At 45.5% G+C, this 27,140-nt stretch overlaps 1 protein-coding gene across 6 annotated transcripts in view; it reads right to left on the bottom strand.

Annotated features, from left to right (window-relative positions):
* NFRKB (nuclear factor related to kappaB binding protein) overlaps positions 1–24,569 on the bottom strand; it is a 32,310-nt gene extending 7,741 nt beyond the window's left edge. The window contains exons 1-23 of one of the 6 annotated variants that reach the window (XM_081123475.1): positions 24,451–24,569; positions 23,367–23,512; positions 22,063–22,219; positions 20,037–20,238; positions 15,609–15,736; positions 14,738–14,912; positions 14,098–14,235; positions 13,416–13,489; positions 12,527–12,611; positions 11,992–12,172; positions 11,634–11,742; positions 11,314–11,440; positions 11,008–11,073; positions 6,515–6,594; positions 6,358–6,404; positions 5,200–5,260; positions 4,629–4,803; positions 3,684–3,790; positions 3,156–3,279; positions 2,864–2,943; positions 2,487–2,707; positions 1,960–2,230; positions 1,140–1,352 (exon numbers count right to left, since the gene is read on the bottom strand). In XM_081123475.1, the coding sequence (XP_080979601.1) occupies positions 1,140–1,352; positions 1,960–2,230; positions 2,487–2,707; positions 2,864–2,943; positions 3,156–3,279; positions 3,684–3,790; positions 4,629–4,803; positions 5,200–5,260; positions 6,358–6,404; positions 6,515–6,594; positions 11,008–11,073; positions 11,314–11,440; positions 11,634–11,742; positions 11,992–12,172; positions 12,527–12,611; positions 13,416–13,489; positions 14,098–14,235; positions 14,738–14,912; positions 15,609–15,736; positions 20,037–20,238; positions 22,063–22,197 (2,799 nt within the window). In that variant the 5' untranslated portion in view covers positions 22,198–22,219; positions 23,367–23,512; positions 24,451–24,569. Of the gene's footprint in view, positions 1–1,139; positions 1,353–1,959; positions 2,231–2,486; positions 2,708–2,863; positions 2,944–3,155; positions 3,280–3,683; positions 3,791–4,628; positions 4,804–5,199; positions 5,261–6,357; positions 6,405–6,514; positions 6,595–11,007; positions 11,074–11,313; positions 11,441–11,633; positions 11,743–11,991; positions 12,173–12,526; positions 12,612–13,415; positions 13,490–14,097; positions 14,236–14,737; positions 14,913–15,608; positions 15,737–20,036; positions 20,239–22,062; positions 22,244–23,366; positions 23,513–24,450 lie in introns of all 6 variants that reach the window. The other 5 variants (XM_081123476.1, XM_081123477.1, XM_081123480.1 and 2 more) reach the window with 5 other exon arrangements.
* Between the last annotated feature and the right edge of the window lie 2,571 nt (positions 24,570–27,140).

Raw genomic sequence — 27,140 nt, 5'->3', positions numbered from 1 at the left:
TGACTCTACCTTCAACCCCACACTCGGTATTCCAGCACTTCTCACCCTGCGAGGACTATTCACAGGAAGCCAGCGTTACCTCTCACCAGGACCACTGCACCTGCCTCCAACCTGGTCTCCCTGCCTCCACTCTTGCCCTAAAGCCCACTCTACACAGCAGCCAGGGCTTTTTAAAATGTAAACTAGATCCAGTCATTCTGAGTCACAATCTTTCAATGGTTCCCCATCACATTTGAATTAAAACCAAAATCAGACATGACGGAACCACTGGCAACCTCCCAAGAAACCACTTTCCAACACTTCTGCACTTGCTCACTAGGCCTCAGCCACAACGGGTTTCCTGTTGGTCCTCAAACATATTCCTGCCTCAAGGCATTTTCACTTGCTCTTCCCATACCTGGAATGCTGTATCTCTAGATACATGTAATATGGCACACTTTCCAACCCAGTCATCTCTCAAATGTCAGTTCCTCACAGGCCCTCTCTGATCACCCCAGCTAAACCAGCACACTGTGCTCCCCTCCCCTGCTTACTGTGTTCACAGCCCCCACTACACCTGCCCCGGGAGCACCTGAGGGAGGGACGAAGTCTGTGCAGTATAGCACTAAACCCCCAACACTCTGGAGAGTGCCTGGCACACAAAAAGTACTAATATTTAATGAAAAAATGTTCCTCTATTGTTATATGGTTGCACTCACCTGTAAAATGGGGGTAACAAAGTGCCTACCCCATGATGTTTTATTAACATAATGTTTATAAAATGTCTGGCACAGTGCAGGCCCTAGCCGCCATTCTGCCTAACGAAGTTCAATGGTGAGCCTTGCATATTCACAACCAGAAAAGCACAAATATATGCTTTTACTCTAGTGGTAAGCTGAAACACCAATACAGCATATAAAGTTATGCCACAGGATTTTAACTAAATAAATTCATAGATAATCTCCCCCAAATTAAAAAACTCAGCTACTAAATGCTGAATTAGATGGAAAGGAGCAGAAGGAATCTTTGGCATCTACAGAGCTTGCAATGCCCTTGGTGGGAACTCGAACTTGAAATACCTGAGAACTAAGGATCAAGGTCAGGAATCACTGAGCTCTCCACAGTCCCCTGCTTCGGGACAGAGGAGTCAGATCACCTACCTGCTTGATAATGTTCTGCCCGCTAACATTCTGAATCACAGCAGCTGTGGAAGCACTCGGAGCAGAACTCCCAGGGGAACTTGTGGCTGGCTTGCTCGCAGGGCTGGCTGTGGCAGGGAGGCTTGTCACTGTGAGTCCTGTCTGCCCAGCACCCGGCCGCTGCACAGTGGCCGCTGTAGTCTGAGCTTTGACTGGGACGGTGGCCATTACTGTCTAGTTGAGAGCATGAGGCCAAGAGCTTAATTAGACACTAAGATGTAGACCTGCATACCACCACCCAAGAAGTGTGCCTCTGGAAGTGCTGCTAATACAACAGTGCTTAACACTCACCACTCTCTAAATGGACAACAAAGTTCTTGTACTTGTGTAGCACATCTTTCATTTTCAGAATGTTTCCAATTTATCATCACTCCTATACACTGAGGACAAATATTATACCCCTTTTATAGCAAAGGAGACTGAGGCAGAAAATAAGACTTTTCCCTAAAATCACACAATAGCTAGTAGCATGGCTAAGATTAGAGGCACAATAGAAAGAGCCTGAGATTTAGAATCACAGGGATGGATTTAATCCCACCTCTATGAGTGACCTAATGTTACCATCCTGGGTAAATCACCACACTTCTCAGAAATTCTGATCCTCAAAATATAAAGTACAACTGACAAAGTACAGCTCATAAGAGCACTCACCCAGCTGTGGACATTACATGAGTTGTTGTAATACACAGCAGCAGCAGCAACAATCTAAGGCTCCTCTGTGCTTACCCAGCCTACCCACTAAACTCACTAGCCCACCTCTGGGTCCGTAGTCCCTGCTTACCTGGGGCATGACTTTGGTCTGTGCAGCAGTGGCTGGAACGCGGATCTGTGGCCCTGCTGGTATCGGTGGCAGTGTCTGTGCTGGCCCCGATGACTGCTGGGTAACAGCAGGAAGGCCAGGCTGGGCCACCACCCGCACCTGGGGGAGTCCCGCCGAGCCGGAGTGGCTCACAACACGGGCAGCAGCCTGAGAAGTTGGAGGAGTCTGACTGGAGGCTGGGGAAAGCATTGTTCCTAGCTGTGGCATTGTTGGCGAAGAGACCAGGAGAACGCTAGGAGGAAAATTGGGGGAAAAAGAAAACAGCCAACTCGGGACATGCATAAGAGGGGGAGGGGAGGGGAGGGGAGGGGAGGGGAGGGGAGGGGAGGGGAGGGGAGGGGAGGGGAGGGGAGGGGAGGGGAGGGGAGGGGAGGGGAGGGGAGGGGAGGGGAGGGGAGGGGAGGGGAGGGGAGGGGAGGGGAGGGGAGGGGAGGGGAGGGGAGGGGAGGGGAGGGGAGGGGAGGGGAGGGGAGGGGAGGGGAGCTTACCCGGAGCTGGATTTAGCTGGCTCTGAGACAGGAGTAGGGCCACTTTTGTTGACTGCCGAAACTGGTGGTGGGGAGATTGGTGTGGCGGGCAAAGCTGGCGTGGTGGGGGTCACAGGGGTGACTGGGGTGGGTGGCATGCTGGAGTCACTGAGGCTCATCTGGCTCTGTTCAGAGGGGCCACTGCTGAGGACCTTCACTGAACTCTCCTTGCTATTGGACTTCTGTAGGCAGGAGATAAAGAGAAATTCAAGTGCAGATTTAACCATGGTATGCTAAGGAAGGTGTGACCCCTGTGGTTTCTGATGCTCTGAGGTGAAGGAAGGCCTCACGGCCTCCGCTGAAACTGCTAAGTCAGGCTCTCTCAGCAGGTCACTTACCACCTTAGAGGAGGGCTTAGGTTTTTGCTGAAGGGCTTTTCTGGCTTTCGCTGCTGCTGCTTGTGCCTGGTGAATCCGCTCTGTAAACAAGAGTGATAAGCTTCAACGACTGTTTAACCTCAGCAAAGTAAGGAGGATGGTTTCATGAAGAGCCAAGGCCCCACTGGAGGACCAAGTCCTGCCTCTACAGTCCTGTCCTGCCCAAATGCCAATGAAAAGCGTAATGGAATTGGGGCAGAAAATCAGAGCATCCCTAGTCTAGCTGAACACACTGCCCAGAGGCCTCACACACCAAATTCTTCCTCGCTCCTGTCACGGTGCAGGTAGATCCACAGCTTGCGTCCAATGTCATATTTCACACATGGGTCCTTCTCATAGTGCAGCCGATCCAGTGCACCACTCACCACTGTGTTCACCTGAGAACCAGAACAAAGGGAGGAGGGACAGTCAGACTTGGGCACTGGGTGTAAGTCATAGCAGCTACACTGATCCTATCTCAGCCTGGCGATGGCACCCCCAAAACCCACTATGAATCACTTGGCAAAACCAGAAACACTGAGACTCCTGAAAGACGGAGCAGACCTGCCGTCACCTGAAGGAGATGATGACCTAAGACCTCTGGAAGCTGAAGGAAGGCCGAGAGTCAAATTTGTGCCTCACTAACAGCAAGGGTCTTAGGTTATCAGTGTTCACATGTCTTCAGATACCCTTCTTTCCTCCTTTTCATTTAGTTTTTTAAAAACTTATATTTTATATTTTCTTGTAACTTTTCTAAACTCCTTTCTGGAACAAAACAAAAAGAATCTCATCTCCGTCCTACCTGAGTGCTGGTAACATCTGGAGCAAGAAACTGGGAGTCCTTGAGCAATTCGCAGATCTCGGCTCGAGTGCCCTCTCCGTTAGGCAGCCGAGCCGCAGCGTCTCGAACTGATGACGTCAGAAAATGAAAAGCGCAAGAGTCAAGCAGGGCTGCTACAGAGGACACTCTACCTCTCCTTGCTCTGATGGGTCAAGTGCCTGAGGTCTTCTCTGCCTCACTCACTCAGAGCTGGGTGGACAGTGCCCTCTAGGGGCAGCTTCCTATACACTCCTCACACTCAGCCAAGACTGAATATGACACTCAGGACTATCAGAAACAGAGGTAACAAACCATATCCTGGCAGTGCTGTGATGTTGTAACAGAAATTAGGTATTTTCATACCACATTACAGCTGCTGCAGACGACTCAAAATATCATTTTCATGCATCACTATTTGGAAATTACAGGAGGCATAAGGCCTGCTGCTAGATCTTGTAATTTAATGTCGTAATAAAAATACATATATTTCTGCACAAAAAAAGTTTTAATATTTTGATAACTATTTTAATATAACTGGTTTCTCTTGGAACTCTATGCATTTTATTTTATGCATTTAAAGACATAATTCTGAGAAGGGCCCACAGGTTCCACCAGAGCCAGAGATTCGTGACACAAAAAAGGGTTAAAAACTTCATCTTGAAAGGAATCCTAGTCTGGAGGAAGCAAATTCCTATACTCAAGCTCACTATACTCAAGCTTACTATTTAGCTGGCCTGGGAATAATTCCTGAATGAAAATAAACTGGAGCGCAGGCTTCAGGAAAGAAACACTGATTCCTGATAACCCTCTGGGGGTAGAATGCCCCCTTCCCAAATGCCAAAGCTTCCTAAAGCTACACCTGACCCTCAGTGTTGGGGGGAGGGGAATAAGAAGTGCAGCTGATTAGAGAAAAAAAAGTGATCCTACCAAGAGACAGGATGGTCACATAGGCAGGCCGGTCAGAGCGCAGCAGGGAGTGCTCCCGAGCCTTGTTCAGTGAGGTCTCCTTATCAAACACACCCTTCACAGGCCCCACTACAGACTCAAAGCCATGCATCCGAAAGGTGAACGCCTTATGGGGTTGGCTGTATCTGTAACGCTCCTATCAACAGAAAAGGGCCAAGGCCCATAAGTCAGAATTGGTGAGGTTCTCTCTAGAGCTCCCATACAATGAAAGACCAAAACAAGAAGGAAACAGACTATTACACTAAGAATATTGAGCCAGCTACAGTGGGAAAGGATGGTTCCCAAAGCCTTCATTACTGGCAAAGGGACAAAAAGGAAAATATAAATGTATTTTGCTATCCAGAAGAAAAGGTCATCAAAACATTTCCCATCCCCTTTCCTCACACCATTTCTGCCCCCCAACAAACAATCCCCACCAAGAGTATATCTAAGGTTGCAGGTGTGAATTTCCTCTAGGAGTGTGGACTCAGGGAGAACCTCTCTGCATGGCCTCACACATGCAGATATGCACACTGGGATCTCTATTTCTTACCTGCTCCTGAAACACTCGTTTCTCCTCCCCTGTACTGGGCCGCACCACGTAGTCAGTTCTTCTGGAACATAAAGAATTTTGGGGAATCTAAAAAAAAAAGCTGAACTCACAAAAAACAGGGATTAGAATGGTAGTTACCAGGGGCTGGTAGATGGGGAAATGGGGAGATGTTAGTCAAAGGGTACAAGCTTCCAGTTATAAGATGAATAAGTTCTGGGGATCTAACACATAGCACAGTGACTACAGTTAATAATACTGCTTCATATAGCTGAAAGCTGCTAAGATAGACCTTATATGTTCTCACCACACGCACAAAATTGGTAATTCTGTGAGGTGATGGATGTGTTAACCTTACTGTGGTAATCATTTCACAATATATACACGTATCAAATCAACACAATATTATACGTCAATTCTATTTCACAAAGCTGGGGGGAAGAAAAGGGACCAGAGCTGACTGAGAACAGTCACATGAGATACTGTGACATGAAGAGCTCAGGACTAGAGGTCATACAATGCAGGAGATAAAGGTTCGATTCCCCATCAGGACACATGCCTGGACTGCAGGCTCAGTCCTCAGCAGGGGGCGTGCAGGAGGCAGTCGATCAATGACTCTCTCTCATCACTAATGTTTCTCTCTCTCTCTCTCTCCCTTGTTCTGTCTCTGAAATCAATAAAAATATATATTTTTAAAAAGAGACCTACACTCTAGCCTCGGTCTTGTCCCAAACCTTCAATGTAACGAAGGCATGAGGCTAAGTAACAACACTGCATGACACCTCAGTTACTTAGCCTCATGCCTGAATTTCTTTATAGATAAAACAAGGAAAGTGGATTGGACAAATCATTCTCAAATGAAAATTGAAGGAGAGGAATTCAGGGAAAAAAGTATGCCCACCTGCAAGGTAGACCACATCCCCCTCAGAACCTCTACTGTGCAATCCCTTCCCTAATTCAGACTCCTTTTCTCAGGGAGCATCTCTTGATGGGAGCGTGTTGTCCTCCTCAGTACACTGAGGCAGGCAAGAATCCATGGACCCCTAGAATCTCTAGAGTCCACAACAGCTCTGACATACTAAGAAATGTTATAAAAGCCACTGCAGTGTCGTACATTACGGTTTCACAGGATCCCACCCACCGTTAGAGTAATATACTCACACCCGAGGAACTGGTGTTGTGGCATCTGAGCTGTCTTCATTTTCTTGCTGGAGAAAAAGAAAACAATAACAGTTAAATGAACTCAAGAATTCTGGCTAAAATAAGGGCTCTAGAAACCCAGAGTAAGGAAGAGCGGATATTTCTTTTAAAACCATACCTTACAGAAGGCCTGGTCTTTGGTTTCTAGCCACAGCTGGAAGAGTGCAACTAATTCCTTTTCATTATCTTGGGACTGGCCTATTAGAAGAATTAAAAGGCAAAAAATAATAATGAAACGAACTAAGGTATTCCTCAGAATCCCCCATCTCTTTGCTTATCTCCGCCATAGAAAGACTCTATAGGCCCTGCAGCAACAGTCCTTTGCATGTACCATCCACTGAGCGGACACTAACCATCTATCACTGCCTGCCTGGACCACCACTCTGGGATGTCCCCTAATTAAATTACTTATCAGTAAGTACTTGCTGAGCTGCCACTGTGCACCACACTGAGCACTGGGTTACGGCTATTCTGTCAGTTCAGTCTCTTCCCTCATGAAGTTTACAGGCAAGTGAGGAAAGAGCACATATTCAGTAAAATCAAAAAGTGGTGGTGTGACAACAGATGTCATAAGAGCTTACCCTAGGGAAGTCACTCTTTCCCTGGGGGGGTCAGAAAAGACTTTGGGGCTAATGAAGGCACAAAGGCATAGCAATGAGAAGGCCAAGGCAGGAGGAAAGCTTGGCTCCCTGACCCGCCTAGAAAGAGATGAGCACTCTACCCCTGTGCCCCCCTCCCCTCCTAACACTGTTCAGACTCCTACTGTAGCACCTCCCACATGATGGTACCTATGTCTCCTGCAAGACTAGAAGCCACAGGGACGAATGTCACCCAGGTGTGCCTGGGTGAGGAAGGCACCCTCTGGGCCTACCCTTCTCACAGGCTGCTGAGATGACCCGCCAGGTCTCTTACCTATTTCTACCAGCCAGAAAAGCTTGGAGCTTTCCCATGGGACAACTCCTCTCACTCCCATTCTGCCTTCTAGAAATGCTACCTCACACTCAGCCAGCATTTGGGGTGACTGCCACACCCATACAGATGGTCCATCCAATACCCTAACCCCTCAGTTCCGTGACCTCAATGACCTCCTCCCCCCCACTCCACCCCAGCCACTTATCCCCACAATCACAACTGGACTCTACTATTACCTAAAACTGCTCCATCTTCAAAATGCCTAATGCAGTGTTTCTCAACCCTGGCCATACACAAGAATCACTTGGGAACCTTTGAAATACCACAGCTCGGGTCCCATCTAAAGTTAGTCAGAACGTCTGTGGGTAAGGCCTAGGCACCAGTGCTTTTAGAAGTTCCCCTACTGATGGCAGTCCACAGCCAGGGCTCAGAACCTTTCTGCCAATCCACACCTTCTGCCCCCGACCAGTCACCTAGACTTCTTGCTCAACCACTCCCACTAGAACATTACCCTGATGAAACAGAACCACTCGGCCACTTCTCTGATCTCATCAGCCCCCTCCCTTCATACTTCCTCTGTGTTCAGTTCAGAGTCTGTGGCCACCATTTCAATTACACCCTTACCGATACCTCTGCTCTTCTATCTGCATCATTCCAACCTGGCAAACCTTAAATTCTACACTATCCATGTTCTCCAGGCTTCAGCTCAGGCAGCTGAGGGCTGCTAGAGAAACACACAAAGGGGTAAAGAACGCCACCACAAATGAATGACGAGCAGCCCCCACTAACCCCAACAACGCCCGGCTATCTAAGGTCATCTCTGGTAAGCTGGTTTCCCATGCTCCTTACTAAGTACTTCCCACTCTTCTCGATCTCCCTTCTCACTCGCAACAGACAAGACAACCTTGCCTCTCTCACCTACTTTAACAGAAAAGCCAACAGATCAAAACCTCTCAAATTCCTGCAATAAAATCTGCCAGCCTACTGCTGTGAATCCATTATTTCTCCCTATTATAAGAAATGTGCTGTCTCCTGCCATCCCAGGCCAGTCCCTTCCCCTCATCTCAGGAATTTATAGTCAATTTTCCCTTCTCTCCTGCATTTGCAACTTCCTCCTTTCCACTGTACCCTTTCCATCAACACTTAGACTCAAACTTTCTCTCATTTAAGAAAATTCCTCTCTTAGCCACAAGTTCCCCTTATAATCCTACCTTCCCCTACTAAAGTTCTAGAGTTGTTTAGATTGTCAATAAAAATAATAAATGGAGCCACTTTCAAACAGACCCAGAGCTGCCATGCCAGACGAAATGCCTTGCAGGTCTTATGCCTTAAACTTTTGAAATGCTAAAACAAGGCAAAATAATCTCTGGACTTGGCCTAAAGAACATTGTGTCCCAAAGAGCTGTGTGCAAAGATAACATGAAAGCAGTTATGATGACTCCTGGACTGATGACTACCTGTTACCATCACTATGTTAATGTTAGCTCACCTGTACCAAAAGAAACACCTTCCTTCTACTGATCCAATTGTTCCCCTTCCCTTTCTCATAAATACCACGGCATCTGTCTCCTAAACAGAACACTATCTAGGCTTCTGCCTGAATCAATGCTTACCAAATATTCTTTTTTTTTCAATCTCAAATAAATGTTTGTTGCCTCTCACTTTGAAAGGTTTAGATTAACAAGATTCACCGTCTCTCTAACCACTGTGAGCAGTTAAATGTTTCACTGGCCGCAAGAAAGGGAGCCCTGATTGACAGCATTTGCAGATCTCCATGGGGTGCATTAAGGGTTAGCAAACTGGCCCCCTTGACTTTGTAAAAGAAGTTCTATGGGCACACAGCCATGTCTGTTCATTTACATACTTGTCCATAGTTGCTTTGCACCATGATGGCAGGGCTGAGTAGTTGCACCAGGAAGCATCTGGCCCACAAGCTTACAATACTTATTATCTGGCCCTATAATGTTTGCCACCCTGGCGCCAGTGTCCACCTGGCTGATGTCAAGCACCAGCCTGAGAGCCAGAAGGAGCTGTAGTCAGCTACCACGAGCCGCCTTCACTCACCACAGTCCTTCTCGTCATTCTGCTAGGAATCCCTCTTACAAGAAATTCCTTATTTCTCCCATGCTCACAAGTCCACAGTCTTTATCTTACTGAACTTTTTAGTAACATCAAGACTAACAACCACTCCCCAATTCTCGACTCTAATTACTTAGCTTCCAAGAGCCAGCTATCTCAGGGCTTCCTCCTAACTCTGCAGTTGCTTCTTCTCCATACCCTCCCCCTTCTCCGCCTCCAGTTTCTCAAGGCTCAGTCCTCTGCCCTCCTTTCTCCTAATTTAGCATTTCTCCCTATGCCACTGACTTTAAATACTGTATATGCCAACAACTCTCTGCTGCCACTCTGGATTCTAATCCCATATATCCTACTGCCTATTCAATATCTCCACTTAACTGCCCCAAAGGCAGCTCAAACTCAGCACATCCCAAACTAAACTTATGACCTTCACCTTCACTCAACTCCGGATGTCTTCCACAGCTCCCTGCCTCCATAAAATAACACCCTCATCCATGAAATACAAACCTAACAAAGGGTGCCTGGCAGCACTCTTCCTTCACTCCCACGTCCAAGTCACACCGAGTCCTGTGGCTTCCACCACCTAAAACTTTCTTAAACTTTAGAACCAGATTATCATCACCTCTGTGCAGGCTTGTGTGATCTTTATGAACCAAATCTTCATTGGCACCACGGACCCACACTGCCCCCTCTACCTGGAATGCCCTTCCTTCCCTTCCGGCTGCCTGGTTCCTTCCTAATCATCATTAATATCTCTGCTCACTTGTTCACTCCTCAGGAAGGACCTTCCTGACTCTACAGACTACACCAATGCCTCGTTATAACTTCTATCCTTTCTGGTATTTTTCCCTTACAGGATGTATAAGTCTGTTATTTCACTTGAATGACTATTTGTTCCCCAGCCAAACCTTAAACCCACAAGAGGAGCACACCGTCTAGCACCTAACACAGTGCCTGACACCTAGAAGCTGAGTGTTATAAGAAGTGATGAATCTACTGCTTTCATAACCACCTCTCCATGTATCTCCTCGTCGACTACTCAAGAGAGTCAAGGGAAAGGTTTATGAGTTTCAATATGAAATCAACACTGATTTTTCTCTTATTACCATCACCAGGAAACAGTCACCAAGTCATTTCAGGTGCACGTTACCACAACCTACACAGTAAGTGGAACTTCATAAACTTAAAACAAAAACAAGGACCCTGATCCTTAAAAGCACTGATTTGGAGCTGCCCGACTTCTTGCTGCACATTCTCCTCCATAGCAAAGGCCTTTTTAGGAAAGAAAAATAACTACATTATTACAAATTGATCTAAAGCCATAGGTACAATTAATATAAACATATTTAAAGTTAGCCAGCACCAGAGTGCATTGTAATGAAAGGGCTATTCCAGCCCAGCCTCGGTGAGCCCAAATCCAATGGAGGGATGGAGGGGGTGGAATTCAGACCCTAAGTACTAATGGGGTCATGAAGGAGTCCTTTACTGAGCAACGAAGATGTAATACTACCCTTTCCAACCTTCTACCGGACACTACTACTAAATGGAAGGCAAAGGAAGCTTAGGGCAGGAAGTGACAGAATGAAAACCTAGTGTCATGTGTAGATAATACAAGTTACTTACCAAGCAACTTCCACTGCTGGGTTTTCTCTTTGAATTCAACAAATGGAGAGAAACTGGAAGGTACGGCTGCAAGAAACAGACATGAACAAGCCACACAGGTCAGAGAGTGTGCTAAACTTAGAACAATTAACAGCCCTGAGCTCTGAGATAACCTCTGAATGTTTCCCAGTGTATCAGGCTAGCAGAGACCTCTAAGGCACGATACTGTGCAAAGTCATGATGCCTCTAACCAGTAAAGCTGTTCACTATGAGAACTAATTAGACAGAGTAGGGGAATACTGACCCTACAAGAAAAAAGTACGTTACCACGGCTTTCTCCAGCAAGATACTGCAGGGCTGGTAACACCAACTCTGCCCAGTTGGGGGCTGCAGAGAACCAGCTATTGAGGGAGCTGGCCGGAGATGACTGCCAGTCCAAAACCCGCTCCTCTAGCTGCAGGAGAGCAAAGGCAAAACCAGTCAAATTCCTGTAATCCACCAGCAATTCCACAGTTGTCCATGCCACAAAGCAAGTTAGCCGCAGGGCTTTGGGAGCAACCCAGAGTCCTGCTTCTCAAGCTACAGATTATTAACATTTCTACAATTAGAAAACTTGGATGTACATCTAACTTTTCCAAAACCCTTACCACAGGAAGGCTGGACTGCCCGTGCAGGAGCAAGATCTCCAGGAGAAGAGAGAAGAAGCTGGAAGATATCTCATTGATTCCAAGGCAAGGCTTGAGGTCTTCAAGAGGCCTAACGAGGGAAGAAAAATGTAAGAACAAGAAAGACCAAGAACACATCCTGAGGTGCTTTAGGCCTCCAGACCTCCTGTCAGTCACAGAAAAGCTCAATAAAGGGCTACACTATGCACCTGCCCTAGCGGGATCCCCAAGACCCCGGGCTTACAGGTCCAACACGAACCAGGCCACACCAAGCACCGGAACTGGGCACACCCTTCACTTCATCTTTCACCCTTGAGCAGTAGGTGCCATGCTCACTTACTCCTCCTTGATAGCAGGCACTGCCAATGGCGATGGAGCCTGCGAGAGAGGTGGGATCCCCTCAGTACTGCTTAAGGGCTCAGCCAAATCCTCCGCCTCTGATTTGATCATTTTTATTTTCTTCTTCTTTCTCTCCTCTTTTTCCTTTGCTTTTCTTTTAAGGACAGCCAAGTCATACAGGGCTACAAAGAAACAACGACACAATCACAGAGCTGCGTTTTCTACATCAGGAAATGAGCAGTCTCATCTGCATATTATTTTCTCAGGCCCACCAGTGAAAGAAAGGTCTCAAAAATAAGACATTTACTAACCCCAAAGAGTGATTTACAAATTAACTTTAACAGCTATTAAGATGCCAATGCTCTGTTGCTCTGATTCTATATTCATTTTCCATCTATAAATCCCTTAGAGGCAATAACCAAAATAGGTTATCAGCCGAAGCAAGCTGTGATTTCATTTATTTTTCAACATGTAGACAGGTTCACATAACTTAAGAGCACAGTCAGATAATGGCTACCTACAGAGGACGTCATTACCTGCTAAAGAACCTTTCCTGCCAGCGTTCACACGAGTCATGATGTCGTTGAGAGTGAGGTCCCCGGTCAAAAGGTCCGGGTGATCCTAGATGTGATGTTCAGAGATTTATTATGGAGGCCCAAATACTGAGCTAAAACTGCTGGAGGTTTTGCCAATTTACCTAACAGATAATTAGATGTTATGTACACTTAAGGAAATCATGTTGAATTAAAAATATAGAGATAAAAACTGCTCTTCATAAGGAAGCACAGGAGAACCCAGCCCCAACCTTTCTACCATATGGCATTTAGTGCATAAAGCTCTTGCATTCCTTATCCTATGTGCTCCTCAAATAGTCTTATTAGAGATCCTATTTTACAGTCTGAAAACGGGACTCAGAGAAGTTAAGGGATCTGCCCAATACCAGAGAGCAAGTGAGACAGACAGAACTCAGTTCTGACTCCCACTGGGACTCTTCCCATCTTGCCCCTGTCTTGGACCAACTGCGCTTTCTTCCTCCACCGTGCTCTCGGTCTTGGCCACTGGACCTACCTCAATTAGATGGAGGAGGGACAGAAACAGTCAAGAAAGGGAAGGGCACAGGACCCAACTCGGGTGGCCAGGGAAAACTCCCTAACCTCTCTAAGCTCTGGTGAAATGGGTACGATTCATACACCAGTCTTGAGTAAAGGTTAAAGCACACGTTATTTTCAGCATGCCTTATAAAGTCAAAGCACGCGTCTTCTCACATCTTTGGTGTTAACTAGCTTCTCTGGTTGTCCTGTCCTCAAACAATGATACAGAGAGAAAGCAGAAATGGTCGCAACTACCAGCATCTCCCTCATAATAGCCAATCCAGAGACTTTATAGTGAAAACCCTAACGAGAACACACCCTGCCCCAATCTTACTGGTTGATGTTTCCGCTTCTCATGGTGCTTCTTTAGCATTATCTTCAGGTCACTGTCCCCCAGCTCTATTTTATCTGTGAGAAAACGAACCAAACCACATGCACTAGGTCATTCACAACATATGCTCAAATTTAAATCTTTCTGATCACTTGTGATATTCAAAAGTAAGATATTTCTCTGAGTTTCCCTTCTGACTACTGTGCACAAGTACCAACAGTCTTAAAACAGTCACCAGGTCAACTCTTCAGTTTTTCCATACATTAGTCAATAACCATGACCTCAGTTACTTAGCTGCTCTTAACACATGAAAGGTTCTGAACATTCCTCCTTGATTCCTGTCCCAATTAAAAATTCTTCTCTAATTTCACAGATGTTCTAAGAAATTGCTATGGCTCTGGTTACCCCTTTTGTCTTACTATTGAAGCATCCCTTAGTATTGCTATTTTGTTTTAAGATTCTGCTTTCCAAAATACCAGTTGATCAGCTCCTAAGAAAAAAACTTAAAAGCAAAGGAAGGCCTACCTAGCTGTAAAACGTGGAATTGTACAAAAACATCTCCAAGTCTAAGGAACACTGCTTTGTTTTCTGGACAGGTAAGAATCTGGTAACCACCTCCCTCTAAGGGAGTCCTCAAATCTACCTCGATTTCCCAGAATGCCAATAGCATCAGCTTAGTTCTCACCTGCAGTTTTCATGTCCGTGGTTGAAAGCGTGGGCACCACCCTCAGGGGCACCGCAGGGCTAGGAGAACGCGCTGGGGAGCTCGGAAGCCATGAGCTGAGATCTTCAAAAGAAAATGTTTCTTGTAAATCCAACGTGGCTGTGGACTCCAATAGGGGAGATTGGGTAAGTGGCCATTTGGGTTCAACAAGGGTAAGCCAACAACATGGAGGCCAGGGTTCCACCATTCCTTTCTGACCCTTCCCCAGGCGACTGGAGCACACTTAGGTCATTTAAACGGCTCTTCCAGGAAGAGAGACTTCAACAGAGTGATGGGGTCGCAATGCAGCAGGCCAACAGCCACTACTACTCTCCTGTAAGGGGAAAAGCAGTTCTCTCAAGTGGCACAAGAGGACCAGACAGGCCTACTGTGGAGAGCCCTGCCATGCAGGGACTCATCTAAACACAGTGCCACTTGAGCATCAAAGGTAAAAAAAGGTATATCGTCACGCCCCATGTAACAGGAATGTCCACCCCCCAGAAAGACAACTGGGATGGCTGCTTTGCTGGGGAGATAAGTGGCTACCACTGGCTCTGAACAAACAACAAGCTCCTGGTATAAATCCAGTACTTCAGCTACCCCGAATGCCCAGGACACTCACCCTCTTCATCAGACGACAGGGCTGTGTCCCCACACTCCTCCTTCACTTCCCTCAAGACCTTCAAGTAGCGCTGCTGGGTCCGCCACTCCCGCTCCTCAGGGGTGCGGGATGGCGAAGGGCGCTTGTGCCGGAGGGAAAGGGCTGGGCCACTCCGACGGGCCATTTCCAGTAGGTCCTGGGAAGAGACAAGGCAGGAACACATCATCAGAAGCTTGTTCTGGTACATTCTCTAGATCTACATCTTTTTCTTTCCATTTTCTAACAAGCTCAACTCCTTCCCTCCAGATCACAAAGAAAGATGCACATATGATTATGCCAAATAAAAACAGTCTATTTTGATTATTTCATAGCAAAAATTCTAATACCAAATGTTGAACTGCTCCACCGAAAATGAATACTTATTAAACTAGACACCCAAATGTTACCATACTAAAGCTTAAACCACTTAAAGCCAGAGGGAGGGAGGTACTTTGTCTCAAAAAATTACCAGGCTGGTCCAGCCTGGAGCCCACTGAACTTGGCGCACTACATACCGGTCAAGTCACCCCAAGGCCCATGTACTCTCACTCCAATTCTAGAGCAACGTGTTTCTCTTAATCAGCCACGATGAAGCTGAAAGCCCTCTCTTTATCTTGGTAAATACTGAAGCTACAATATCCTATCAATTTTAAGAGGTACCTGTTCTAACATCTCTGAAATTGGGATACCTCTTAAAATTGATAAGACAGAATAATATAGCTTAATTGTGTCGTGGCTTAATTGGTAGTATTTTTTTTAGTGGCATTTTTTGTATTTTGTACCTGAGCCACTTAAAGTCATGAAATCTGTGCGTTCCCTGCCTGTTTTACGTCTGGTTCCCAACATTACTTACACTCCGGGAAGCCAGGATCTGCTTCAGCAGCCGATGGAAATACTGCTGCTGGGAGTTGAGGTATCGCTTGTACTGCGACTTGAAGCAGAGCTGCCGATACTTGACCACCTCGGGGTTAAAGTGTCCATCTTAAAAGAACAGAAGTACGACTATATATTCATCAGTCAACGAATATTTAATGTGTGCTACTAAAACGGAATATAGTGTGGGGGGTGGGGGAGATAACCTTTGTCTATGTGGAGCCTACAGTCCAGTGGGGAAGATGGCAAATAAGCAGGTAAACAAACAAAATTCAACTTTAAGTACTGTAAGGAAATTAACTTCAGAGAATTGTGAAGGTTAAGGAGATTTCAATCAGGAAAGGGATCTCTAAGGAATGATACATAAAATGAAACCTGATTAAAGCAATTATGGCAAAATATCAACTGATAAAAATAGATAATGGGTACGCATGTTTGGTGTATTCTTTTTCAACTTTTATGCATGCCTAAGTTTTCAAAATCTAAAACTGGGAGGAATATAAAGTGTATGGGAATTCAAAAAATAAGTAAAAATGGGGAAAAGGCAAAAAGAACAGTATTTGCTAAAGCAGGCCTTGAAGCAAGAAAGGACTTGGCATGTTCCAAAAACGAAAGGAATGTCCGATGACTCAAGCAGAAGAGGTCGTAGCTGAGAGTGGCAAGAAATGACCCAGGAAGGTGGGCCGAGATCATACCACACGGAAACTTCTAGGTCATGGATGGATTTTATCCTAAGTACAGTGAAAATAACTTTGAGATGGCTGGGAGTGAGAAAGAAAAACCACTGCAGTGGTCTAGGTGAGAGACGACGGTGGCTCGGTCCCATGGTTTCCCTCCATCCGAGAAAAGCCAAGGCCCTCAAGACGGCCTATAGGGCCCTTCACAACCTGACTCACTCCATCTTTGGCTTCATCGTCCAGCAGTCTCCCTTTTGCTCACTCTACCCCACCCCCACTGGCCTCTGTGCTGTTTCCTGAACAGGCCACACACCCTGTCTCAAGATCTTTGCATTTAAAGTTACCTCTGCCTGCAATGCTTCCTATTAACACCCAGTATTTGCATGGCTTGCTCTTCCTCACTTCAGTTTCTGTTTAAACGTCACCTCATTGGAGAAGCCCTGCCCAAATACCAAATCTAAACCAGCTCCTTCCCAGCACTCCAGTCCCATTACCCTTTCTTATTCTTTGTAGCACTTAAACCAACAAATACTTATTTACCATCTGTTTTTCTCCAATAGAACATATGATCATCACTCCATCTCCAGAGCCACAAAAACTGCCTGATGCAGTAAATTGTGGTTAAATGAATGGAAGCAGAGAGACTCGAGATACATTTTTGAGGGGGAAAGATTAGACCTGCTGATATTTCGGATGCTGGGGCAGGAAGGGGAGCAAGGAGAGGTCAACTGAGCATGGTACCTAGATCACTGAACATGAGCAACTGGCACCGTTGCATGAGAGAAGGAAGAATCGCTGATGCCAAAGGGGAAAGGGTCAAGATGCAGGAAGCGGCCAAGCCGTCAAGTGCTGCAGAGCATCAAGAAGTGAACTAAAAAGCACCTGCTGGTTGGGAAACTGCATGTTCATTAAAGAGACATGGAGCAGGGAAAAAATAATAAATGTGGACTATATATAACAATGTGTCAATGTTAAATTTTATATTTAAATACAAAAAGAAATCTGTGTTTTCTAGATTTCTGAATTTGACCATTTGTGGTTATGTAAGAGAATGTTCTTGTTCTTCAGAGATTAATACTGAAAAATTTAGGGGTGCCAGATCTGGAATACTCTCAAATGGTTCAGCAAAAATAGTAATAGTAATAACAAATGCAATAATGATGAGAGTACATATGGCAAAATGATTTTTAATTTTTATTTATTACTTAGAAAAAGAAAGGGAGGGGGAAGGAAGGGAAACAGAGAGAAACAATGAATATTTATATATTCATTGGTTGATTCTTGTATGTGCCCTGACTGGGGACTGAATCCGCAACCTTGGTGTACCAGGACAATGCTCTAACCACTGAGCAGAAAGCCAGGGCTAAATGTGGCAAAACGTTAATAACTGTTGAGCCTCGTGGAGAGTACATGGACGTCCGTTATAAATTCTTGTGACTTTTCTATAGGTCTGGAATCTAAAATTAAAAAGATGAAGATAAATAAAAAGGTCACTGGTGGCATTGGAAAGAGCCGTGTCCTGTGGGTAGTAAGGGAACCGCTACAAGGGGTGAGGGCAGAATAACAAGGGACAGCGAGATGCCTTTCCAGAAGCTTAGAGATAAAGGAAAATGATGGAGGACAATCAAGGGGACAGGTGGTCAAGGATTTCTTAGGACGAGGCCCTTGAACATATCTCTCGGCTGAAAAAGAGCGAGGGGGTGGATCTCTGAGAGAATACAGGATAGAGAGAACGGTTAACTGAGGAAACAAGGCCCCAGAAGAGGTAAAAGACAATAGAATTGAGAGCAGAGGTTAATCTTAAGCAGGAGAAAAAAAAATCCTTCTTCCTCTGGGACAAGTAAAGCAGGTCAGAATGGAAATGAATTCAGTAAGCTGGGGTAGAGGCTGGAAGCAGGAAATTGGAGTTTATGACAAATGACCCTTTCCTTTAAGAGCAGGAGGCAAGGAAGTGTGATGAGCTTTTAGAATTTAAGGAAAAGGTGAATATTTAAAAAAGAATCAGGAAAGATAACCAAAGGTAAAATAATACCAAAAAGAAATGATAGCTCACACCTGAAACTAATATAGTATCATATGTTAACTATAGTTGAAAAAAACTTTTTTCATTAAAAAAAAAAGTGATGACAGCTAAGACTGAAAACCATGATGACGAGAGTATTGCAACTATCTTCAGCAACAGTGAAACTGAAATATGACCCTGGACAGAGTGAAATATGCAAACTCCAACCTTGACACTCCTTGTTTCTATCTTTACCAGCCTATCACATTGTTTGGGGGGGGGGGAAGTGACAGCAAAATAGATAGTGATAACATTACATAGATCCCTGACATGACCCTCTAAAACCAAGCAGCCTCTATTAGAAGAAATGGTTTATTCCCACCCGAGGGCCCCGGCTTCAGTGAAGTAAACCTCTGCCAAGTGCAGAGGGGAATTCCTCTTTACACTATCAATCCACTGAAGAAAAGAATGCTAACCTTAACCCCATAAGATGAGAGGTTTGAATGATAAGCCTGTTCCCTCCAGGCTCTGCAGCTGTCAAGTTAGCCAGTTCAACAAAACCCAAGGAGATGAAGCAGCTTCACCCCTAGAAAGGGGAGAGGAAGAGGCTTCCTCTACTCCTCTATAAGACAGAGAGAAAACTGTTGCTTCAGAGTGGCTCCAAACCATTTTGCAATCCCCAATGTTAATGACTGATTCAGGGAAGAATCATCAGTGGGTACTCAAACCACTAAGTAAAACAAAGGCTTTTAGGAAATAAGATCACATGGTCCCAAAGTATCACCCCACAGATTGTTTCTTACATAAAGAAAAAAAGGTCCTCTTATAATCAGTAGGTCTGGCAGACAGCCTTAAACAAGGGATCAAACACAGCATTACCAACAGTGGAAAAGCACACATCACATGCCTTCTGAGATGATGGTGGGAAAAAAGTAACATTTCCCATATAGTGTTCTTGGCAAAAGTGTTTAACCCAAATCTAGTCATCAGCAAACAAGAAGACAATTCCTCAGAAAACAGAATGTTTTACAATTCAAGTGTCCTCGGCTCTTAAAAAAGTCAGTGTTTTGAAAGACAAGGAGAAAAAAAGCAGAGGGACTTGATTCAGGAAGCTAAGAGACATGAGATTCAAACACAATATATGAATCTTGAATTGGTCCTGGATTTAAGAGGCCACTATAAAAGTCATTTGGGAACAACTGAGAGACTTTGCATATGGGAAATTCTGTTACATTATCTGTTCAATGTAAAATGTCTTGGGTGTGATAACAGGACTCTAATCTTGGAAGAATGTCCTTATTAAGAGATACACAGATGCTAAGGGGCTTGGAATGTGTCATGTTTTCTGCAGAAAAGTATATGTGATTCAGACGCACATACATACATGTAATAATGCAAATGGTAAACTATTATGAAAAATTTTTAAAGACTAGTCATAAAGGTGCCCCTAAGGTGTTGGTAATGTTTTATTCCTTGATCTGGGTGGTGGTTTTACACAGTTGAGTTCATATTATAATAAATCACTGAGCAATACACTTATAATTTATGTATTTACTATGTGAGTTAAAAAAAACTAAAAAAAAAAAAAAAAATGAATGCACCAGGCAGCAAGTGTTGCACAAAACCAGTGTACACTAAGTTGTTATGTGTATGAAGAAAGGAGTATTCACGTAATTGAATGTGTTCCCACCTTCCAGTCCTCTCAAAAAAGGACTGCTGAGCTACACACCTCGGAAGAGCTTCTGGGCAATGTGCAGAGGGTTTCCAAAGCGGAAGTTCTCCCCACTGAACAGGGCCAGGATGAGCTGGCTCTGCTGCTCAATACTGTCTTCAGGAAAGTGAGGCAGAAACTGCTGGAGGTGTTCACGTTGAGAGTCGCTCAATACTTCTTGCCACGTTGAAAGGCTGACCACATCAAAGAATATCTCGGGCTAGGAGAATTAGGAAAAGCAGGAGAAAAGTAAACAAGAGAAAAATAAGTTTTTAAGTTTTCTGCGTGAGTGGTAAAATACACATAACATAAAACTTACCATTTTATTAATTTTTAACTGTACGGTTCAGTGGCATTAAGTACATCTCAGATATGCAACAATCACCACCATCTAAGTTTTAAGTTTTTTAAACAAATTAAAATTCCACTGATCTTTACTCAATTCTCAAGACAGAGATTAGTAAAGACTACATATAAACCAAAGTCTTATACCCAACAGTAAATAATAATGCAAAGGAAAATAATCTCAGTAGAGAGAACCCCATTTAGAAACCATTCCTGCCAAAGAGACACACAATGACAGACATCTGAGTTCAGCTTAAAATGAGAGGCAGGAAAAAGTTAACATGGTAGGAGAAAACTTGAGGAGTTGAGGTCCTCAAGATCTCAACTAAGAAGCAGCAGGATGGAGTTCTTTTTCAACTCAACAATTATATACTGGACACCTTCTATGTGCTTCGGACTAAGACAGACTAGTACTGCATACATATTGTCTGGGATGTGAGAAAACTTAAGCAATTACAACGTAGCTTAAGAAGTTTACCTATAAGCACACAGAAGCAGCACACATCCAGGCTGCAGGTTTCAGAGAACACCGACCAGAGGAAGTGACATTTAAGGTAGTGAGGGGTAAGGAAAAGGAAAAAAGATGCTGAAGCAAGAGGGATGAAAGCCCAAGGACAAAAAGAATTCAGGCAATGTGTGGCTGGCACAAGGACAGGGAGGGAAGCAGCAGCAAGAGGAGCAAGGAACCTGCACGCATGTTAAGTAAGTGCGACTTTATCCTAAGGACAATGGAGAGCCACCACAGGGTTTAAGCAGGAGCAACTCCAAAACCCAAACACCTTTTAGGTGTCTCTACATGGGTGTACCAAAGCACCTCAGGCTCGGGGTCGAACATCTTCCCCTGCAAACCTATTTGTGCTCATCACTTTATTCCTAGCATCTCAGGGTCTGGCATAAAGTAGGTACTTAATGCAACAAGTGTTTGCTGACTGGCATAAGGAAATTTACTTGAAAGCATATGCAAAGAAAACATGGAAGGATATATACCAACTTCAGTTGGGAGAGGGAAAAAGCTAAGGGCAAAATGGAGGCTTTAATTTTATCTAAAACGTTTGATGTATTATGAAAGAAAAATCTGCACGAAATACGGCTAAATTATCTCCTCAAACTGGATGATGCACACATGAATGTCAGCTTTACGACACTACGCCTGTCTATGTCTGAAATACAGCAAAATAAACAAGATAAATAAACGGATGTTTTAGCACACCCAGTGCCTTGCACATACTGAGCACTTAATAAATGGCAGCCACCTTAATGATAATGATTACAGAGCCTGTCTGTGAAAGTGGCCAAAGCATGCTGATATGCTATCCCCAGGAACATACCAGTAACTGACTAGAGGGTTACCTGATAGACAGAGATAATGTCTGGGTTTGGTTTCAAGATTCACAACATGGGTAATCATTTTAATGTAAACATATACATAATTCTGCTCTTACAATACAAAATTGCTTGTTCATTGCTAAAAATTATCTTGTTAAAAATAGGGCTTGTATCCTATTATCAAGTTATGCTATTAAACATGCAGAATGTAACTTATCATTCTTCATTAACCAGAATATTAAATACACTACCCACAAAAGACTGAGATCATTCTGGCTGCAATGTAGAAAATGAAACAGAAGAGAGAGTAAAATGACTGAAAAGTGTTAAAACAGTGGCTGTGGGAAAAGTTGGTGACGACGCTGCAACTCACATCCTCCAGAAGGTCCTCTGGCAGACTAACCCTGGTGTCCCCCAGGAGGCAGTCCTCCATAATACGTGCGCCATGGCCATCTCCACATGGACCCAGTTCCAGAGGATCCGTCAGCATATGGTCCAAGGAATCCATTTTTTTATGTTCCACAGGTAATCTAGACAAATATATGCAGTCACACCTTGAGACAGAAAGGCAGAAATTCCAGGGATATGGTTAACACCCTCCTTCAGAAAATATTCTGGCCCAGAAAATATTCAATCTCAAATCTACTCTTATGCTTTATCTTCACACCCTAACTACAGCTAAACAGCTCTCTCCCTCCCTCCCACCACAGCCTTTTCATCTGAACATTCAAATCTTTTCAGGTCTCTCCTTACTCAGAATGCTTCTACAGTAACTCCCAAATTTATAGAATTTCTTCTAACTTCACTTTACACATAAGCAAAATGAGACTCAATAAACAGATCAACAGAGTCCATAATTTAGACTTCTCAGGCCAATAATCTCTCCACTATAACATAATTTAACAATTAATTGTTTTTTTAGCAATTAAGTCTTTTGTTCTTTTACAAAAGAAAACCCACTGAAAATCCATATAGATTAATGAAGCACAGACACTAAGTTATTTAATGAGGGCCTATTAAGAGCCAGGGGTTTCATATATCTCACTTAATTCTTACAATTGTGAAAGACAGGGTTATTATATCTGTTCTACAGATATTAAAACGAGAATCAAAGTAGACAAGTAACTTGCCCAACTAGCAGGACTGAGGCTCAGGTCTGCCTGACTGCGAATCCAGTTCTTAATACTGTACACAATACGTCCTATATAAACTCACAATTTAAATCATAAAAAGGGAGCCTCTTAATATGACTTTATTAATCCAAATAAACTTGAGCCTCCAAGAACCTGACCATGACAACCAGTAAAGTAATGGCCAACTCACCTTTCGTTGGTCCATCTGACATTTACAACCATGTAAATGTAATGCTGTTTCCTCCTTCCTATAATAACTGACCACAGCTGGCCACCTTTAGAAAAGTGCGTATTGAAACATTTCAGAGACTATTTCATACGGCTGATGGCTAGAATCAGTGTGAAGCTGAGGCCACCGGACTGAACGAAGCTAACAGGAACAAGGGGCTTGAACTCAATCACTCTAAAAACATTTGCTAAGTCCACTTTCTGTTTCCTATCCCTACAAAATGGGCTAACAAGCACAGTAAAATGGAAAGGAAAAAATAACCAGTCAAAACACGAAACTTCTAGCCTAATGTCAGTGATTTTGGGGAAATCTTACCTTACTAGGTGTCAATTAATGAAGAGACCAATCCTGGATTCCTGCGAATAACCTCTAGACGGAGGGCATTTTATATGACCTAGTGTGGTCATGTACTGCAGTAACGACTTCTCATTCTGAAACTCTCAAGTGACGGGAGAGCAAACCTGCAAAATCACCACCAAAAATGAGCACCTTCCCCCTAAATTATTTCAAGTTATCTTGAAGAGGTTTCAGATCTATGTAAGATCCAGCCCCTAGATGAGTGCTGAACAAGCAGCTGCGTGGTCCCCCAGCCACCGCGCCCCTTCAGCCGCGGGGAATCGCCATCTCCTGAACACTCCCTGTGCTTCCAGAGCTGAAGCAGGTGAGAAAGCAGCGACATAGGTGTTTAACAAAACCTTCAAGTAGAAAGAAAAAAAAAAATGTAGAAGCAACCTGATGCTTAAAGTCCTTTTAAAAGAACTGGCATAGAGCAGGGCAATAACTCAAAGCCAGTTGTTGCTCTGACTCAGGAGGATCACCTGTTTCACAGCCTGCTCACAAGTGTCTTCAATTCCGTGCAAGGGCCGCTAAACTGCATCTCACCCGGCCGCAACCTTTGCCCTGCTGCTCTTCCGAACAGGCGCCCCGAACGCGGCAAGCGGGCGGCCGCCGGGGCCGGGACCCGGGAAGCCCAGGGTTCCGAGCCCTGCGGCGTCCGGCCCCCTCGACCACGCCGGGAAGGCCTCTCCCAATGGCCCTTCCTCGGCACCGCGGCTAACCCTCCCTCCAGGACCCTCCCCCCGAAACCAGCTGAGCCCCAGGCTCCTTCCGGGGCAACCCCGGACTCCAAACCCGTCGCTCCTGCAGCACGGCCTCCCCCGGTCAACCCGCCGCAGCCCCAGGCCCGGGCCTCGCCCCTCCGAGCCGCCCCGCAGCGCCCAGGGCCCCTCCCCCACGCCACACCTAACCCTAACCCCCACCCACCCGGGCCACCCGGCTCCCACAGGCCCGCTCCCCGCCACGCGCCCTCCGCAGCAGCGACCCTCCGAGGCCCAGCCGTCCCCTCCCTCCGCTCCCCGGCAACAACTTAACCCTTTCGCGGCCCAGGGCCCGCCCTCACCTCAGCCGCAGGCGCGGGTCGCCGAGCCCGCGGCGCTTCTCGGCCAGCGGGCTCCCGGACGCGCTCCCGCTCGCCCTCGCCAGGCGTCTCCGTGCGCGCACGCTCCGCGCTCGGGCGGCGGAAGGGGCGGTGCCTGGGATGCCGGGGGGCGGGACTAAAAGAGGCGGGGCCGGGGCGTCGGGGGCGTGGCTGCGCGAGGCCGGCGCGGGGCGGGGCCCGGAGGCCGCGAGAGCTCGCGCCTGTGGGTCCCGGGATGCAGTTTGCGAGGCGCTCGACGGTGTCACGTGGTGTAGATGCTTCCGGGGGTGGAAGCGGTGCCGATAGTTCTCACCTGGGCGCCAGGTGAGGCTCGGAGACCCGCGCCGCTGAGTGCGGTTTAGGAGGCGAGGCCGCAGAGAGCGACCCCCGCCGGCCCCGTGCGGCAGCTGCATTCTCAGCGCGGGGGGCGCTTGGTTCCCACTTTGCGGTTGAGGCAGCAGCGGCTTCTCGGTTTCCTTGAGAACGGGGCGTCGAGCCGTTTCCCCTCCGCGTGTCCCCCTTTCTCCCTCCCGTCCCCGGGCCGAGGCGTCCGAAAAAGTACGCACCCGAAGGAACAGAGTTTAATTAAACTGCGTAAGGCCTCTTGGTAAGAACCTGTGTCCCGCCCGCGCCTGGCTCAGGGCGGAGCGTGGACCTGGGACCGGGCGGTCGCGGTTCATTCCCGGTCAGGGCCGTGCCCGGCTGCGGCGATGCCCAGGGGCGCTGCAGGCGGCGGCCGGGCAACGACGCTCAGCATTGGTGTGTCCACTCTCTCTGAAATCAATGAAGATATATAAAAATAAATAATAATTTTAAAAAAACTTTCAAGGACAAGAAAGAACGTGTGTCGCTCTGTGCGCGCTCCCCGGCTGTCGGGGCTGCAGCCTGCACAGCCCGGCCGAGCGCGGAGCCCCCTCGGTCCTCTCGCGGGGGTGCCACTGCGCCGGGAAAGCGGGGGGCCCCGAAACGCCCCGCCCCGGGTGGGAAATAGGAGTTTCCAAGTACAGCCCCTGCTCTGCGCCCCTGCGGCCGCGAGCCTGCCCCTAGTCCCCGCTAGAGAGCCCGTCGGTCCCCACGTAGAAGCCCCGGACCCCCCCCCCCATCCCCCGCTGATCCTGGTCCTAGGGCGCCTCCCACCGTCCCCGAGTCCGCGTCCGGGGAAATTTCTTCAACAATCTCAGGAGCTCTTGTAGCTTCACACATACAAACAAGGCAGGTGTTTATTTAAAAAAATATTTATTAATTTTTACACCTGCTGAGTAGCACAAGACTATTAACACTATAACTCACTGAATGTACAATAAATGTTCACATTTAAATAACAGGACAGGGTCAGCGTTTTCAACCCTCCGGTCGGCTTTAGCATCACGTGAAGTGCTTTTTAGCCCTAAGAGTTTTTTTGAAAGGATAATTGGAAATCAGAAAACAATTCGAGATCAAAACAATAGGTTTTTCCCAGATAACAGGAATTTTACATGATAAAATGTCTATTATGTGGGCACAAATCAAGCAATAGAAATGTAAAATCTATGTTACTCCAAAATCTTTACACTGCACTGATTGAAGTCTACAGTGCCAATGTGTCTTAAGAAAGGAAACAATATAAACATTGGCTACATATATTTTTCCCCCCAAATTGGGTCTTCAGATGGCTTATAATCTGCCATCTCTTCAGATCCAAGTCCTTGTGAAAGTCTGTTACCTTGGATGAATGAGCGGAATACCTGATCTTAACGCAGTGTCCTCTGGCTTGACTGCCACCTGCACCTCTGCTTGATAATATACAAATTAGCTTTAGAGTCTTTACTTATTCCACATAAGGACAAAACAAAAACAAAAAAACAAAGAAAGAGAAAACAAACTTAGATGGGAAAGAGACAACAAGGTCCTTTCACATTTCCTTCTGTGTATTTTAAAACTTGAAATAACTGGCATAAAATGAACATTCCATTTAGTGATAGTTCCTATTTTAACCAATGTTACTCCTGAGGGGCGGGGAGGGGGGAGACCTTGCTGATTCAAATGAAAAGGGACCCAGTAGGGCCAAATTTAAGGTATAAAAACTAAACTGGATCTTTGGGAAAGTCTAGTATTCTTCACCTAGTAAGTCGTTCTAGACCGGGCCCTAGGATATTTGCAATCATTACAACGTGGGGCTTTGGGACCCAGAGTCTCTATTTTGTGATTGAGGGTCAATATTTTCTATTAAAAACATTGACACTACCTCTTTGTTACCAAAGATACAGAGTCCATTTTCAGTTTCTACACATTTCCCAAGTAACTTTTTCAAGTTCTCTTAGTACCCAAATTTTCAGGGATAACTAAATAAATGAGGTCTCAGAAATAAAGTGCAAAATCTACATATTAGTAAAGGTATTTCAATAGAGTTGTTTACTTTTCAGAAAGGTTATCTTTACTATAAAGAAGCTACTATACTTAATTTATAGAACCAATTTTTATCCAGAAATGTAAATAAAATAAATTAGCTTCATTTGAAATTTAAGTTAGGTCTTTCTGTTCTGCAGTGATAAATTCTACCATCAGTAATTATTCTAAAAATGTGTTAATATATCACCAAAAGTTGTTAAAATACATACTGATCTCTGCAATGTTTTATGTGTACAATTGGAATGTACAGTAAAAAGGAGGAAAATGTTTTTCCCCACTGAATT

This window comes from Miniopterus schreibersii (assembly GCF_964146895.1).
Source record: "Miniopterus schreibersii genome assembly, chromosome: 20".
NCBI classification, from domain to species: domain Eukaryota; kingdom Metazoa; phylum Chordata; class Mammalia; order Chiroptera; family Miniopteridae; genus Miniopterus; species Miniopterus schreibersii.
Note: the sequence above shows the minus strand (reverse complement) of the source record. Positions and strands in the feature narration are given on the sequence as shown.